This window comes from Trichechus manatus, unplaced genomic scaffold (assembly GCF_000243295.1).
Source record: "Trichechus manatus latirostris isolate Lorelei unplaced genomic scaffold, TriManLat1.0 scaffold00009, whole genome shotgun sequence".
Taxonomy (NCBI): domain Eukaryota; kingdom Metazoa; phylum Chordata; class Mammalia; order Sirenia; family Trichechidae; genus Trichechus; species Trichechus manatus.
The window spans coordinates 14,172,568-14,190,045 of record NW_004443945.1 but is presented as its reverse complement, the minus strand read 5'-3'; the positions used below and the strand labels follow the sequence as shown (position 1 = coordinate 14,190,045).

The window sequence follows — 17,478 nt, the reverse complement described above, 5'->3', positions numbered from 1 at the left end:
GCAGTAAATGAGGTTTAGGGACTACTGGGAGTATAGGGATCACAATATAGTTAATGGCTTGTAAATCTTGTATAGATCTCCAGCCCCAACCACTAGGTTTTCTTACCGGGAAAACAGGAATATTACAGGGGATGGTGCAGGATATAATCAAACCTTTTGTCAGGAAGTCTTATATGATAGAAGTTAGTCCTTCCTTGGTCTCGCATTTTAATGGGTATTGAGAGACTTTGGGTAAGGGTTTAGTGGAGTCCATCTGAATCTTCAGAGGTTCAGCTGACAGGACACAGCCAACATCAGTAGATGTTGCGGCCCGCAGGCTTCCTGGTACAGTTGAAAGAGAATCCCCTGCAGCAGCTAACATTGTATAGCAGTGGGATTGAGGATCTAATTCAAGTGCTTGTATGTAACAAAGGGCTTCCTCCATAGGGCAGAAGTCAGATTGGTTACCATTCTCTTCATTAGGATCAGGGAGTTCCAGTGTGACTTCACCTGTTTCTGAAAACTTTAGGTGGCATTTCCATTTAGAGAAAAGATTCCTGTCCAGCAGATTTACTAGAGTGTCAGGGCTCAATAGGAAATCATGTATATCCTCTGTGGGCCCCAAAGAAATAGCAGCACGTAGGGAATAAGACAATATTTTTTCTCTGTTGGTAACCTCCACGATTCGGAATGTCTTTTTACTCCAGCTTAGAGGGTTTAGAGCAGAAAGCATCAAACCAGTGTCGATTAAGACTTTGGAAGGTTCTCCATTAAAGAAAACAGTTGTTTCACCTTGAGGATTTAAAGGTACCGCAGGAAAAGCCTCTGTTTTGTCCCTGGAGCCCCTTCGTGCCAACGGAGATGAAGGTGTAGGTCCCGGTTAGAAGTCTATATTTGTTTTTTTTTTTACTTAAGACACTCTCTTTTAAGATATCTTGGCCTATTGCAGTAAAAGAAAACATCAGTTCCTGCCTCTATTAATTAAGGACTTCTTTTCAGTAAGGGGGCCTTGTCTCTCGGCTAAGTCTGCAGTTGCTACAACTGCAAGGCCATTAATCTTTTTGTTTTAGCAGTTTCTTTAGTCTCAAGAGTTTGGGCTAATTCATGAGCCAGTCGAGTAAGTTCTGATACAGGGGTAAATTTCCAGGCCAAACTGTATCTTTATACCAGAGCTAAAAGCTCTGGGTTAAGGCCAGAATAAATGCTGCATTAAAGGCCCCTGTAGCCCCAGGAGTCTCCAGGTCTAATCCAGAGTGTTCAACAAACTTCTGGTATAACTCTATTCTGGTAATCACAAACAGCCTCGTCCTTCTATTGAACTCAAGAATGAATTTTGGTCTAATCTACTACAGGAGGAAAAGCCTCCTTAAAGGCATCATGTTCAAGACCAAAATGAGACAAGGGGAAAAATACAGGATGAATAGACATCGTATACAATTCTGTATTTCTCTGGTTTGCTTCATCCAACTGTGCTAGTGTACTTTGCATTCAGCTGCTATTATTTGGTAGTTGTAGTGGACACTATTGGTGCCTAAGCCAGATTTCCTTTATTAGCTGGTTTACTCATGCCCAGCTGCTATGAGTGTTGTTTGCCAATGCACAACTGACCCCTTCTCCAGGGAATTGCCCTTATATAGTAGCCATGATGAACGCGATGAAGATGATGATGGTGGTAATATATCACTTCCTGCTCAGAAACTTCTAATTCTTTCCATTACATACTTAATGATATTTTAGAGGTACACAACTTGGGTCAAACTTACCTTTTTTACTTATTTTCCCACTGCTGCACCAGATTAAATTGTTTTTAAATTTTTAAATTTAAAATTAAATTATTGGTAGATTGTTTTTCTACCAACTTAAAATTCCTTCTAATTTTTTCCCATCTGTCAAAATTCTAATTGCTTTCAAGGACTCATTTTATCTCTTCTAATATGCATTCTCTAAGTATGTCAACATAATGGACTCCTATATAAAAGTAAGATTTGCCATACTTTTAGTATCGGATTTCAGTGGTATCTCAACTCTGTCAAATACTTGAAGAAGAGCAGTTTACACATGTACTTCAAGTAATAATCAGTGTGTTTGAATATTGTTTATCTCTTATAGACATAACTATAAACTTTTAAGAACTTTTTGTGAAATTAATTTGAATATCTATAATTTTTGAGAAGTATTAGAAGTATTTCTAGGTCATTGAAGAGATAAAAGTATATTTTTAGAATAAACTTGGTTTTATTGAAGATAAGGGTATATAAAAGTTTTACTCTATATGTAAGTGTATATAAAATATTTACTCTGTATGTTAGGGTATATAAGTCTTACTCTACCCAGCATACTACCTTGGCTATAGTAGCCATCCAAATATTTGTCATTCTTTTTTGATTTATGTGTTTGCAACATATTATTTTGTCTTAGTATTATATATATGTTATGATTTGCATTTAATATATTAAAAGCTTTTCAACTTTACCAACTTCTTTTTTTTTTAGTAAAGTACAAAATACACAAAGAGTTTAGTGTAGATAACTTCAATTTTAATCTTTCCACCTTTAGACTATCGACACAATGGTCGAGATCTTCAGAGCTCAACATTATCAGTGCCGGAACAAGTAATGTCATCAAACCATTGTTCACCATCAGGGTCTCCCCACCGAGTAGATGTAATAGGAAGAACTAGATCATGGTCACCCAGTGTCCCTCCTCCACAAAGGTAAGATATCATGTAATTTTGTGTGTAGAATTGTACTACAGGTCTGTTTACTGTAAACTATCATTAAAGGTCTCTAAAGATAGTAAATTCTTGTTGGGAAATTAAGGAAAAACAAAAATCCTATTCAATAACCTGGGTAATGAGAATAATATCAAAAATGGATTGCTTTGTAAATTTGGATGCTTTACATATTAATTTACTGTGATAGTTTAAAATTTAATATTTAATAGGATATTAAATATTAATATTAAATAGTTTAATATTGAGAGAAACCAGGTTTTAATCATATATTAATATTGAGCATATCTGGTTAGAACCAGCTAATTATAATCACTGGTAATACAGATATTGATCATTTAAGAAATAGAAAACCATACACACCTAATGGGTCTTTAAAGTTTGAAATAATCATCAGAAGACTAGAAAGATTGATGGACAGTGAGAAGAATGGCTTGGAAAGTCTGCAGCTCCAGGTCTTATGCCTGGTGGAAATTTCTGATCAACATAGTTGTAGAGAGGCTTAGTGGAGTAAAAACCATGGAAATAATATAATGGAGCTAACAAGAAATATGTGCGTAATTCACATTTTATGTATAGGCAGTCCCCGAGTCACAAATGTCTGCCTTACGGACGACTCATACTTGCCGTTTAATATCGTGTAAATTTGCCCTCACTTTGAAACAATTGAACCAGCCCCTACTTGGAATAAATTCTTCATCACAATCACCTTCACTTGCTGCACCTGCAGCTTTTAAATCATTGAAAAGGCTTCCAGCCTTTTATTGCACCAAAGTAAAGCTAAATAAGAACCATGTACACCTGTTCTAACTTACCTACAAATTCGACTTAAAGGCACAGTTAGGAATGGATCTCATTCATAACTTGGGGACTGCCTATACTTGCAGTATTTAAGAAAATTTGGACTGTTTTGAGTGACAAACTTACAATTCCTGTTTTAAGTGAATAATTTATTTTGTTTTAGACTTAGAAGTTGTAATTGTAAGTTTACTAACTTCATACATGGCTAAGAGAACTTTAGATTTATTGTGTGTATATTTGATTTATAAGAATTATTAAGTACTTGGAAAAAAAAACCAAACCCATTGCTGTCGAGTCAATTTCGATTCAGAGTATACTTAATTCAGACAATTGAAGAAATTAAAAAGAAAATCTATTATTAAGTTTATAGACATAGCTTAAAAAGTTTGAAGATATTGAATTAACTAAGTTTGGAAATGGGGCCAGAGTTATTCAGTCTTCTGACGCATGATTGCTAAAATGTTATAAACATAATCTGAAATTTAAAGTTTAAGAAATACTAGGTTTTGAATTTGTAATTTTAGTAAATTAAACCCTTGCCCATTAAAAAAATAAAGAATGCACGACTTCTAAATCAGGGAAAGAAAATTTGAACACTTCTACAGTGATAGGCATAGGTTTTAGATTAGATTCAAGTGCATATAATTGCCATATAACAGGAGCTGAAACATAAAAAATTTATTCTGTCATTAAAATGAAGTGTGGAAGTAGGCAATCCAGGGCAGAATGGTAGCTCAAAGAAATCATCATTTATCAATTGTGGAGACTTCTGTTTGGATCTTAAAAAGCAGTCAACAATCATCATCCCCCAAACAAGATCCACTAATATGTTGTTTAAAAACAACATACTTAAATGCAAAAAAATACAGAGTATAAAACCAGAGGCATGAAAAAATATAATAGTTATATATAAACCAGAAGAAAAATGGGATCACAATTTCAATTGGTAAGTATTTGAATTCAGTGTCAATAATGTCATAAAGACCAAATAAAGATATTTTATTCTGGAAAAAAAAGAACACTAAATTTAGAAGGTAAATCAGTACCACCACTTTGAATTAATACAGTTTGTGCTTTGCCCAAAGGAATTTGAACAAGATATGATTATCTACATAGAAAATCCAATATAATCAATATACCATTAGAATTAACATGGAAGTTTTGCAAAATTATTGGCCATATGGTCAACTTTTAAAATGAATAATAAAGAATTAGAAAATATAATAGGACACAAAGCACTATTCCCGAAAGCAACACAAAGTATAAAATATCTAGCAACTGATCTTATTAAAAATTCACATGATCTTTATAGAGTAAATGTAAAACTTTATGTAAGGAGTAAATGAGAGATATGCCATATTTGTGGGTAGAATTACTCCATATAATAAAGATACCAATTCTCCCCAAATTAACCTGTAAGTTTAATGCTATATCAAAATTCTATCTGAGATTTTTATAAACTTGACAATATTATTCTAGAATTTATATGGAAGGATAAAAGTACATGAATAATTAAATTTGTTTTGAAAAAGAAGGCATAAATTTACCACCAAGTCATTGTAATTAAGAGCAGAATGGAACTTGAACAGTAGCAGCAAAATAGACCTATTGAACAGGCTAGTAAGCACAATATAAATATAATTATAGTTATATGGAACTTGATGTATGATAACTGTGGCACCACAAATTAATGTGGAAAGGATGGATTGAAAAGGATAGAAAGATTAGCTCATCATATGGAATAAAATTAAAAACTAGATTCCTACCTTACATTTTATAACATGCCATGCCATAATCTTTCTTATGTTTTAATGGGCCACTGTTTATGGTGGTGGATGGGAGTAAAAGTTGAAGCAAGAGACTACTTAGGTAGCTATTGCTACAGTATAGGCAGGAGGATGGTAGTTTGGACTAGGGTGCTGACAGGGGAGATGGTGAGAAGTGACAGATTGAGTTATTCTCCTGAGCTCTGAATTTATGTCCAGCCACCTATGAGGCATCTCTACCTCTGTCGCTCTAGGCCATGTAAACAAACATGTCTAACACTGAACTCACTTTCTCCACACAAATCTAGTCTTCCATATATCATTGAATATCACTACCTCTGCCCAAGCTTGAGACCTGGAAGTCATCCATTAATATGTTTGATGATGTTCCTTATCTCTTTCCCCACTGACGTTAGATTACTTTGGACTCGCTGTATGTCTTTTCTCTGTTATAGCCACTTAACACTATCCCAGCTTAACTCTGAGCCTCCAGTTGAAATTGATACCTATTTACCTAGGGGTGAAATTAGTAAAAACAAAAAACTTGTACTTGGCATTACAATGACTTTATCTTTTTCTAGTATCTTTATCATATTAATAAACCTCATTTATTAATGTAATATATGGTTTTGATTCACTAAGATATTTAGTAAATCTTGCTATTTCAGTCGGAATGTGGAACAGGGACTTCGAGGGACACGCTCTTCTACCGGACATTATAATACAATTAGCCGAATGGATAGACATCGTGTCGTGGATGAGCATTATTCTCCAGAGAGAGACAGGTAAATATGATTAAATACTATTAGACCCTATTATAATCACTGCCTTCAGAAGGTGTTACCATAAAATATTTTCATCCTGAACGTGGGCATTCCTTGATCTGAGTTTCTGAAACCACATTTTTCCTTTACACTGACCACATTCATAAAAAAAAAAAAAAGCAACTTTTTTATTTTGGTAAGAAAAAAACAAAATCATCTTGTTTGCAATTTGGGTCCTTGGTTAAATAAAACCAATTAAGTTAGTGAACTTGCGCGTGGAGTTATAATAATAATTATAATGGAAACAAGACGTTTCAATTTTCTTACCTTATCATAACCAATTATTACACACACACATGTGCACACACACATATACTTTCATGAGGCAATAAATTTAAAAGTCTTTTATGTTTATCAGGGAATCAGTGTGACTATATACTATATATGTATATTGAGAACAGAGTGTGGTTTGTTTAGCAATTAGTTTGCCATGATTCATCAAGAGGTTTTTCCTCGTGGCTTTTAGTAAACTTTTTATCCTGTATTTAGAAGAATTCGCTGAATTTGTTCTATTAAGTGTGACAAGCCTGAAAGTAACATGGTATGTAACAATGCTTCCATTAATTACTACTATTATTTTTAAATTAGGCAAATCGATGAACCCTTCTAATTTATGCTGCCATACGTAAAATGAATACTATTATATTGTTCCCAAACTATAAAATGAGTTTAAGATAAGGATTAAGAAAGAAAACTGAATTTACTATTCAGAGAATATTATAATAAAATAATGAGGGAACTCAGAAGTCTCTTTGTATCCATCCTAAACCAATTTTAGGAAAACATTTGGAGGTTTTTAAATCAACTGATAGAGAAGTTGCTTTTAATATTTATAAATTTAATTGTTCTCTCTAAAGCCAGGGTTGTTTTCAGTTCATTGTGTTTCAGTACATTTCTCCAAAAAAAGTCTAAGAAGTTAGTCTTCAACAGTGTCAAACAAGTATTGACTTTTTGTGCCTGACATTTAAGAAGAAATTAGAAGACACTAAATTCATATCAATATTAGTGTCAAGTGAAAGTTAATGTATTTTATTTCTTTTCAGTTTGTTTCATTATTTCATAGTGACCTGTGTCTTTAGAGTTAATTATAGACATGCTACCTGTAGAAATTGATGCTTGTGAAGTACAATAATAGTGAAAGGATAACTGTTGGCATGATTAGGAGTTTGGAAGGAGTCACATTAGGGTGGTTGAGTGGGTATTTTAGTTACTACTATGATTCTAATGAGCTTGATCATTTCTGGAAATTATTTATATAGCAAGTTGAAAACTCTCTTCATTGAAGGTTTGATAATGAAAATGGTGAGAGAGGAAATCTCTGAAATGACTTAGGTCCTTCAAGTTTATGTAAACTGTTTATTTTAATAGAAAATAGACTTTGATATTTTCTTTGAAAGCAAGGTAATATGGCCTCATGTCTGAGACAACAGAATAAAATTAATCTCACTCCTTAAAATTTTACACTTTAAACTTAGACTTACGAACAAAAATATTCGCTATAACAGGAAACACGTGATCTTTTATCAGTATTTTAAGTCAAAAGGCCCAAGGATTGATGGCAACAAAATTTGCTGTTAAAGCCTTGATGACTCATCTTGGTATTAGCTGATGCAGTCCTTAACTGAAATATGTCATTATATTTTTCTTGTTTATTTTATGATTCCATGAACCTTTTGCTTAGCAAAATCTTCAAGTAATTATCTTTCGAAGTTTTGGGACTATTCAGCCACATGATTTCCTTACTTTTGTAGAGTGATATAGATTTCCAGATCATAAATAATTACTCTTAATTGTGACCTGCCTTAATTTTTTTTTTTTTTTGGAATAAGTAAAATAAAATCATATTTAAATAGTAATATAAATCCATTTCTTATATATTATTTTTAAATGATCTGCTATAATTATTTATTAACATAAGGACTGAAAAAATTTAAAAGCACAGTATGATCCATTGAGGTAGTCTATCACATTATTAAACAATGGGTCCTTGATTTTTGTGTTATGCTAATATTCCAAAAGGTTTTCAATAATAGAATTCATCTAAAGACACTGTAAAATTTTTGTACTATTTAGAAGATAAGGATGTTCTAAAACTCTGACAGTGAATTCTACTGAACAGCATTTTATAGAGTCAATACAGTTGATTGCAAATCTAAAAGAGAGTTTCCTTTGATATGTAAGTATAATTTAGGTATTTTGAAAGGTGTTATTAAACTTTCTTGTCAGTAAGAAGTGGATGCACTGGGTTAGAATACTATTTTATTGAATATGCTCTTTTTCAGTAACGTAGGCTTCAGAGCCAGATGGCCTGGGGTTTGAATCTGGATTTCACCATTTTCTAGCGGTGTATCTTTGGGAAAATTAACCTCTTTGACACTTGATTTCCTTATCTATAAAGTTAGAATATTAATGCCAACTTTATGAGGTTGTTTTGTGGATTAAATGACACTACCTCCAGTTGCATAGTATGTACTCAGAAAATATGCCTTACCTTTAACATTTTAAAAGGATCTTTTGGTTTGCAAATAATTCACATTTTAATGTGCTTACCAAGTAAGTAGAAAAACAGAGAAATCAGTTAATTCAGGTAACTTTGTAGAGAATGTAGCACATGAGTTGGACCTTGAAAAATGGGCATGTTTGTTCAGGCAAGAACAAGAGCAGAGATAGACAGAACACACCTATACATCACAAAGGCCCAGTACAAAGACTGAAGGATTTGGGGACATTTTGGGAAGTTGTGCATGAAGACAATGGCTTTTACTTTGGCTATATTGGGTGAGAAATGATGTTATTTGATATTAATTTATAGTACCTGATTAAATTTAAGTGGTGTAAGGAGGCAATACAATATTCATGTCCTTTTCTTATAGGTACTATAAAAAGAATTATGTATCAAAATTTAACTGGATCTTTGTTCCTTTGCACATCTCACTTCATTATCCATTAGTCAAAATCCTGTTTTGCGTTGGAAAGGAAACAACTTCATTACAAGTAATTCAGAAATCTAGATGTAGAGATATATAGCCAGTATAATGAATTCCAATGGACATCGCTCTTTTCCTCCCCCTACTTCCACTTTTTGTACCAATTTTTCTCTGGTAGATCCTGGTAACTGCTACAACTAGAGGCATCCTTCACCTTGTCCAGACTATGTGGCTTTAATGTTAGAAATCATTCCGACAGATTTTCATTTACATAAGTTAATTTAATATTATAATAGTATTTCCATCACATCTCAGAGATATCCTGAAACATGCATTTTTATGTCTTTATCCCAGAGGCCAAAATATATTGGGTGCGATTAATTTCATGGAGTATACTTTTAGCATATTAAGAAAAAAATATAATTAATGCTGGAAGAAGATATATTTCTTTATAAACTCTTTTCTGTGCATTTAATTGATATATTCTAAAGGCAGAATGTTCCATTATCTGGACTTCTGTGGTATTTTACACACTTATGCGCTTTCTCTACTGTTTATCAGGTAACCATCCATCCAAAATTGTAAAACATACTCATATCTATTTCATGAAAAGGATTCATCTGTTTGACCCATTCAGCTATCAACTCTGAGGGAAACACATCTCTGAAATGTTAAAATTATACAGAAAGTAAATTTTAAAAGAAGGTTTATGTTACAAAACAATACATTTGATTACATTTCAGGGGCATATTTTAAGATAGTTAAATCACTCCAAGTATTTTTGAGGAACTGCTTAGTCAACATAACATTAACAATATTGAAGACATGGAACAGAAAGATTTGTATTAATTTAGGGTTGGAAGCTTAGCTTTTGGAAACTACAGGTTTGCTTAAGGATGGGATATTTTATATTTGGAATTTCCTAAAAGGAACATTCAGAATAAATACAATGTAAAGAATAATTCATTATAAATATCATTTTGTGTTGTCTTTAAAGGTTATATTATCTAATAAGAATTAAAGCATATCTAGAAAGTGGATTGGTAATCTAGTTTGGTTTTTTAATAATATTTTATCATTCTTAGAATCTGGAACTTCTTTATTTCATTTTTTAACATTTATTTTTAATTTTTTAAATTTTAATACCTTTGTTAGTTTTCTGTTTTTTTACAGTGAATTACTGGTCAATTTTTAAAATATTTGAGACAGAGTGGATTAAATGTAATTTTAAAATATAACTTACTTATTTGTTTAACTCAACACAATCCATTGCTCAGACTACAGTGTTTGTTAATTTTAGAAGAAAAATAAACATGGTTTAATGGAGAAGTGTGTAATATTTTTAAGCTGTATTAAGTGGATGTAGCAAACAACCTTGGATGCATCTGTGGACTTTGGCTGGATTTCAGAGGTGTATGCCTTGCTGAAATAGTATGGTTAATTTGTGTAATATTCATATATACTTTATATACTTTATATTCATATATACTTTTCATACTTGGGGAATCATAAACAAATAAGGTTAAGAACCATAACATGACTATAGAGATTGGTGAGGGAAATAAAACTGATAATTGATGAAGATGATTCTTGCTTAATATTTTCTTTGGCTTTATAGGGACAAAATTAATTATAAGCCTCTTCCATGAAAAATTAGAAATTAAGTGATGATACATTCTATGAATTTGTAAGTTTTCACAAGCTCTGAAATTTGCACATTTTCTGTTACTCTTAAGTAATTTTCAAGAAATAAGTTTCTTTTTTAAGCAACAAATTCCAACATCACAACTGTTTGGTATTATTTCCACTCTTTGTAAAGCCAAGAATGACATTTTTGGTACTCTGTTTCCTTAATTGCTTATACTACATAGGCTTATAATCTTCTGTGATTTACATATCTAGAATGCCTCTATGATTATGTGAACCACTGCTCTCTTTGGAAAGTAGATTCATCATGAAATTGGTATAATTCTTTTTTTTTCTTTTTAGTTCAACTCAAAATATATTTATTGAGTGTGTCACCCATTGTGCACAAAGATTTTTAAAATGGTATTATTCTGGCCTAGATATATAGATGATCATATACCAACTAGTTATAAAATACAGAAGGGCAGAAGTTTAATATTATTTGAACAGATTGGAGAGAAATTTACTTTTTTGGGTGTATTCAAGGCTCCAAAGACAAGTTAGACTTTAAAGATTGAGTAGGATTTTGAGAGGCAAGAATGTGGAGAAAGGGGGTAATAGACATTCTTGGAAGAGTAATGAGCTTGAACAAAGTCTTGAAATCAAGAAAGTATGTGATGCATTTAGAGAGTCTGATTTATTCTGGAGTGCTTAGATAGAAGGCTGTGATATGGGAGATGGGAAGTGATAGGAGATGAAGATTGACATTAGATTGGAACCTAATTTGAATATCATTTTAAGGAATTTATACCTATGTTTTTTAAAATAGGGAGCTATTAAAGATTTTGAGCAATGTACCTACATGATCAGAGACATAATTTGCAAATATACTTCTGTAGACAGGGTGCAGAATGGATTGGGTCAGGAGAGGACTAGGATCTGAAGGTAGGGAAACCTAACAGAAGGTTATTTCAATAGATATGGTAAAACATGATGATGGCCTGATACAAGGTAGTGACAGGAGAAAAGGAAAAGAAGGGACAAATTTGAGTTATTTATGAATTAGAACCAGCAAAGATTATAAATTAATTTTATGTAGAAAATAAGATAAATGGAGGAGTTAAAAAAAATTCTGAGATTTTTAATCTTGGTTTATTAAGTCATTAGTTGAAACTGGGATTATAAGAAGAGGAATAGTTGAAGTTCCACAAGGGGTTAAATAAGTATAGAAGGGACATTAAAAAAACCCATTCCCATCAAGTCGATTCTGACTCATAGTAACCCTATAGGACAAGATAGAACTGCCCCATAGGGTTTCCAAAGTTGTAATCTTTATGGAAGCAAACTGCCACATCTTTTTCCCAAGGAGTGGCAGGTGGATTCAAACCGCCAACCTTTCTGTAGTAGCTGAGCACTTAATCACTGCACTGCCTGGGCTCCTGAAGGGACATTAAACCAAAAAAACAACAACCATTGCCGTCGAGTTGATTCTGAAGGTGAGAGAGATGATGTCCTGAGAGAAAAAGCAAGCTTAGCGAAGATTTTATTTTTAAGAGTAAGTGCAGTTGAAGAAGGGAAAGCAAGACAGAATAATGAATGAAGCAAGATCATATGGAATGAAGCAAGGTTATGTGGGAAGCAGGATTACAAGTAGAGCATTTCTTCCTTTGATGGGGAAGAAAAGAGCAAGTGAAGACTTAAGTATATATTTACTCAGTATTTAGAGGTAGAAATGTGGAAGTAACAGAGTTCCAGGTTGGTTTTCATTTTTAATGAAACAGTGATTATTTGCCTAAATTAAGTGTTTTGTTATTAAAGGTTTTAAGAAAGTAGAAAATGTTCAATTAGTTAAAGTAAATACTGTATAATGTAAGTACAAATTAGTGCTATTGAAAGGAGAAAATGAGCTGTAAGTGGGCAAAGGTCTGTGTGCTGCATTGATGGATTATGGTAGTCATGAGGCATGAAATGTAGCAGAGCCAGCAGCATGCAGTGTAATAAACGTAGTGAATGATAAAATGTATTGCATCTGATAGAATTAAGAATAAAATTAATAACCTGTTAAAAAACAATTTGTATCAGTTTGTTCTTTATTCAATGGAAATTTTAAAATCTCTTGCAGTAATTTTTCATTGTTAATGATTGAAAGAGAAAGGTTTACCTCATAATGTTTTATAATTATTATAAGTATTAGAATTTACCTCTTTTATTATTTCTTTCTTAAACATTTTGGTTATTCTGTTATTTTTCTCCTCTCACCTTTCCTCCTAATAATGGGAAACAATCTCTATCATATAACATTTTCCAGATGGTGCTGAAGATGTTTGAGTGATAATTGAAGAGATTTTATTTTGAAATATGATTTTTTAAAATCTCAATTGGTTGTATTTTTTGTTGTATTTTATTTTAGAGTATGTTAACCCTTAGCACTGCCATATTATAATGGACATTGAGAGGAGGAGGCAAGCTTTTCAGTAACAATTTTCATTTGCTTTGCTTACTATCTACTTATCTATTTTGAATCTCACCTTTTAAAATTAAGCTATACCTTTTTCATTTCTTTCCTGAATCTCATTTATATTCTTGTTTCTGCCACGCTTGCAGTCATTTTCTTACTCTACCTCGCTCCAGATACAGGCAGACCATTGAGCATCATCACAGGGATGGCAGGTATATTTTTCTTACAATTGAGTCTGTAGAGTTGCATGTGCCTGTCTACTGATGTGATACAATCCACTTACATTTCTGTTACGTGTGTATATGTATGTGTATATATATATATATATATATATATGTATATATATATAAATAGAATATAGAAATATTACCCTTATAAAAAGTAGGAAGTAAAACATATATAAACACTTTAATTGTAATAAAATGTTAAAAATACAGCTTTTCTTTGATGAGTTAGTGCTATCCAAGAGAATTAGTTCACCAATATTTATATTAACTCCTGATTATCTAGAGGATAGAGTAATAGTAAAATTAAAATTAGCCATAGTTAACTTCCCACCATCCTCTGCAGAGTTCGTAATCAGATAATTAGACAGCAGTGATTGGTTTGTACTTCCGCTTACCCCCTTCCTCTCCCCGCCAGGAGGGGAGTCAGTCAATGAAGTGCTTAGGTTGTACTGATTGGACTGTGGTTGCCTTGTCAAAGATGGCTGCAATCTACTCCTTGGTCATAGTAGATGACCCTGGGTTTGTGGAGAATCCTGGGTCTATGGGGAAATCCTTATTCATTTCTATCCTACCACCACTCCTCTTTTCAAAGTGAGGATTTGCACTGAATCATAGTACAGCTCCAATACTCTGAGGAAATATAATTTATATTGGAGGGAAATATCAACCACCTGGCATTTAGCAGAAGGGGGAGTTGACTAGAAAGAGAAGAGAAAGAAAGTCTCTGAACTCCGCAATGTTCTCGACACTATATGTATCTTAAGGATTTGAACTAGATAAATGACATAATTTTGTGGCTTTTTGTGCAGAGAAGAAAATGGCAATGATAATGTGGTGGTGGCTTCAGCTAGTATAGATAACAAATATATGTGCCTTACTTAATCACCCAGACTGCTTTTGTTTCATAGTGGTTTGGAGTTATCTGTGACCCCCTTTATCCCCATTAATTTAATTAATGAAGAGTTGATAATAAAAGAGTTTAGAAAAAATAATTGAAAACTAATGCTTAAATTCTAAGAATCGAATTCATGTGGATAAATGTGGGAGCAAGGGTAAGAGAGCACATCAACAATAAGTTCCTAATAAGCCATGTTTTTTATGTCTTTCAGTGAATGGAATTGAAATTTAGTGTCTTCCAGTTTAATTATTTGACAGTGATTTTTTAATATTTAATTTTGTTTTGCATTTTCTCAGTCTGTTTTGTCATTTTTGCTTCAATTCTAAGTAATTCTTTATTTTTTGTTTTGTCTTCTATTTTTATTGTTGCTGTGTATTACATTCAGATTCTGTGTATTTTTTGTTTGAGTGATTACATATTTAGCTTCCAAAAAATGTGAAAAAGTAGTTAGATAACTATATCCTGATAGTTGGCTATGACTTTTCTCAGGGTGTGTACCATGAATGTGACATTATTGATTATAGGCTTATTCCACCTACTTTTGTATCTCTTCATTTCAATGAAAGTTAAAAGCATATACTCATTACCATTTTTTTTTTTTTTGGCATAAGGACTGTATTTTTTTTTAGTACATTCAAGGCTCAGTTATCAATAAATAGATTGTCTGCTTCACTTTATTCTTTCAGTTCACCAACATAAATGGAATCAATTCTTATCAGCTCTAAGTTGGTTGTCAGTTTCATATGCTTACCCAATTTTCAGCCTTAGCCTAAATGACCAATTTTGAAGGAGACATTTCTGAATTGTCTTTCTGTACCAGCGTTTGGGTTGTGGTCAGGAAACACACGATCATTAATGTTTATATTAAAACACAGGAAAGTCAGTTTCAGAAAACAAGTTATCAGATATCTTACTGTAAGATTTGCTATCACTTAAATGATTCCAATTTGTGTATCTAGTGTTCACCTCCCTCTAAACAATTTGAGAAGATTTTATAAGAATAAAGTTCTTTAATTATTTTTAAAATATATTATCTTTAATCATTATGGCTTGGCTGCATACAAAAGAATTTTGTAAGTTATAGTGTAAGAATAAAATGAACAGCCATGAATCTAGTACCCAAATCGAGAACCAGAACACCTGGTTATAAACCTTGCATCTACATGTACACTCCTTGCCTACTGCATCCTATGCCTTTTCCACAGAAGTAGTGAACACTAGACTGAATTTTAAGTTTAACGTTTCCTTCCCTTGCTTTTTTAAAAAATGATTTGACCCTTTGTTTTTTCACTCTCTCCCTCTCCCCTAGCAAGGGAGTCAGTGCTTAGGTTGTACTGATTGGACTGTAGTTACCTTGTCAGAGATGGCTATGAGCTACTCCTTGGTCATAGTAGATAACTCTGGATTTGTGGAGAATTTCACATTTCCATTTCACTCAGTCCTTTGATCCCCCCACTCAATCCACTATGAGATTCTGGGACTGATTTTCTTTTTTTTTTAGCATCTATTGAAGATATAACAGTTTGTCTAGTCATCTGTCCATTCTCCTGTTATTTATTTCCATAAAGTTCTCTGAATCCCACCCTTAATTTAACTCCTGTTCCTTTGTATCTAATGCCACTAAGTAAAATCACCTGTTACCCTTCCACGTTATTGTCATCTGTTGACCTTTTGGTTATTTACTCACTTATGTATTCACTGAATATTTTAAAACCTGGCTTAATCTTCCTGTTCATTCTAATTCCTTCTATCAGCCCAGGTAACATCAGTATTCACCTGAATGATCTATTGAGCACCCACTCACTTTCTTAACTATCTCAAATCTAGTGAGCCTTACTTCCAATTCTGCTTCAGTCATTCACTCTCATGGCCATACTCTGAAGCTTATCATCACTTGAAATTGTTCCACTGCTGAAATCTTAATTCAGACACTATACTCTTGGACCAGCACTGCACGTTTCTTTCTTACTCTTGCGCTGAGTTATTTTTACCTCACTCATTCTTTTATTTCTGTTGAGAACTCCACTCTCTTAACCACTCTATTTACTTTCCATTTGTGTCCACTTGTCTTTATCTTCTTATATATCCAGAGGTTGAATCCATTCTCAGAACTATCCTTAGTTCCATTGCTGAATTGTTCTTCTGTTATCTATTTGTCAAAAATTCAATTCTAGATCAATCCCTTTCTCTTGCAAAAAAATTTTTTTTGAACTCTGTTATCTGCATTCTCCCTAATTCTCGTATTTGATTCAGAATAATTGGACGCTTAAAGGAGAAGTGACCTCTTTATTGAAGGTTGTGAAAAAAGAAGAAAGTGGAATCAACTTTTTAGATTTCCATTTTCCCACACCAGCTTTCAAGGTAGCATATACTCTCATGATCTGGGAGTTGTTCTGGGGGTAAATATGTGTTAATAGCTCAGAGTGGGCCATTGTGTACCTGTATGATCTCTGAGAATTTTATGAATGTAATGAAAGTAGTAAACTCAACACGGCATCCCCAAACTATGACCAGTCCATCAGAAGAATTTAGGTCTGCACTGATCTCTCTATCCCAAGATTGTAAAATGAAAAATTTACGACTGCAATCTCTTTGGAACAGAGTAACAGAGACTGAAATAATGTTTACCAAACTTTTTAAATATTACTTCAGGAAATATTAGCTAACATTAAGAATCCAAACTTTGTTTTTAGTTACATGAGGTTAGTTTATACTGAACAATACAAACTTACCTCTGATTCATTGTGCATTTTAAAACATACTCAACTTTTAAACAAACATATTTAGAAGGAATATTTGCTGCCCTTTATTAATATTTTGTAGTAATTTTCCCATATACCAGCTAACATCTGATCTTCTTTTTTATTTGCCAAGTTAACTGCAAAGCAAATTTCAGGAATTCTTTACACCTCTCTTTTCTTACCTACATATAAGCTATTGAAACAACAAAAAAGCCTAGTTATGCAAATTAGTACCTCTATCAAGCATTGCTTTAATTTAGTTTCCCAAATGTCAAGAAAATAAGCTAAATGAGATTATTGACACATTAGTATTATTTGACCTTAGTAAGAATTGACCTCTTTCATCAGGATAGGTATAGGCTTTAAAGGTCTGATAATGTTCATTGCACTCCAGCACTAATTTATAATAATTCCCCTTAATGTAAATTCAGAGTAATAGATTATTTCAACTGTAAAGCTTAGAATAAAAAGTGTCAAATTTTCGGTGATAAATAATTATT

At 32.7% G+C, this 17,478-nt stretch overlaps 1 protein-coding gene across 20 annotated transcripts in view; it reads left to right on the top strand.

Annotated features, from left to right (window-relative positions):
* The window catches only part of RIMS2 (regulating synaptic membrane exocytosis 2), a 647,068-nt gene that overhangs the window by 403,369 nt on the left and 226,221 nt on the right, over positions 1 to 17,478 (top strand). For 14 of the 20 annotated variants that reach the window (XM_023725997.1, XM_023726001.1, XM_023725993.1 and 11 more), the window contains 2 exons: positions 2,536 to 2,692; positions 5,946 to 6,062. In XM_023725997.1, coding sequence (XP_023581765.1) covers positions 2,536 to 2,692; positions 5,946 to 6,062 — 274 coding nt within the window. Of the gene's footprint in view, positions 1 to 2,535; positions 2,693 to 5,945; positions 6,063 to 13,258; positions 13,325 to 17,478 lie in introns of all 20 variants that reach the window. The other 6 variants (XM_023725994.1, XM_023726003.1, XM_023726007.1 and 3 more) reach the window with 1 other exon arrangement.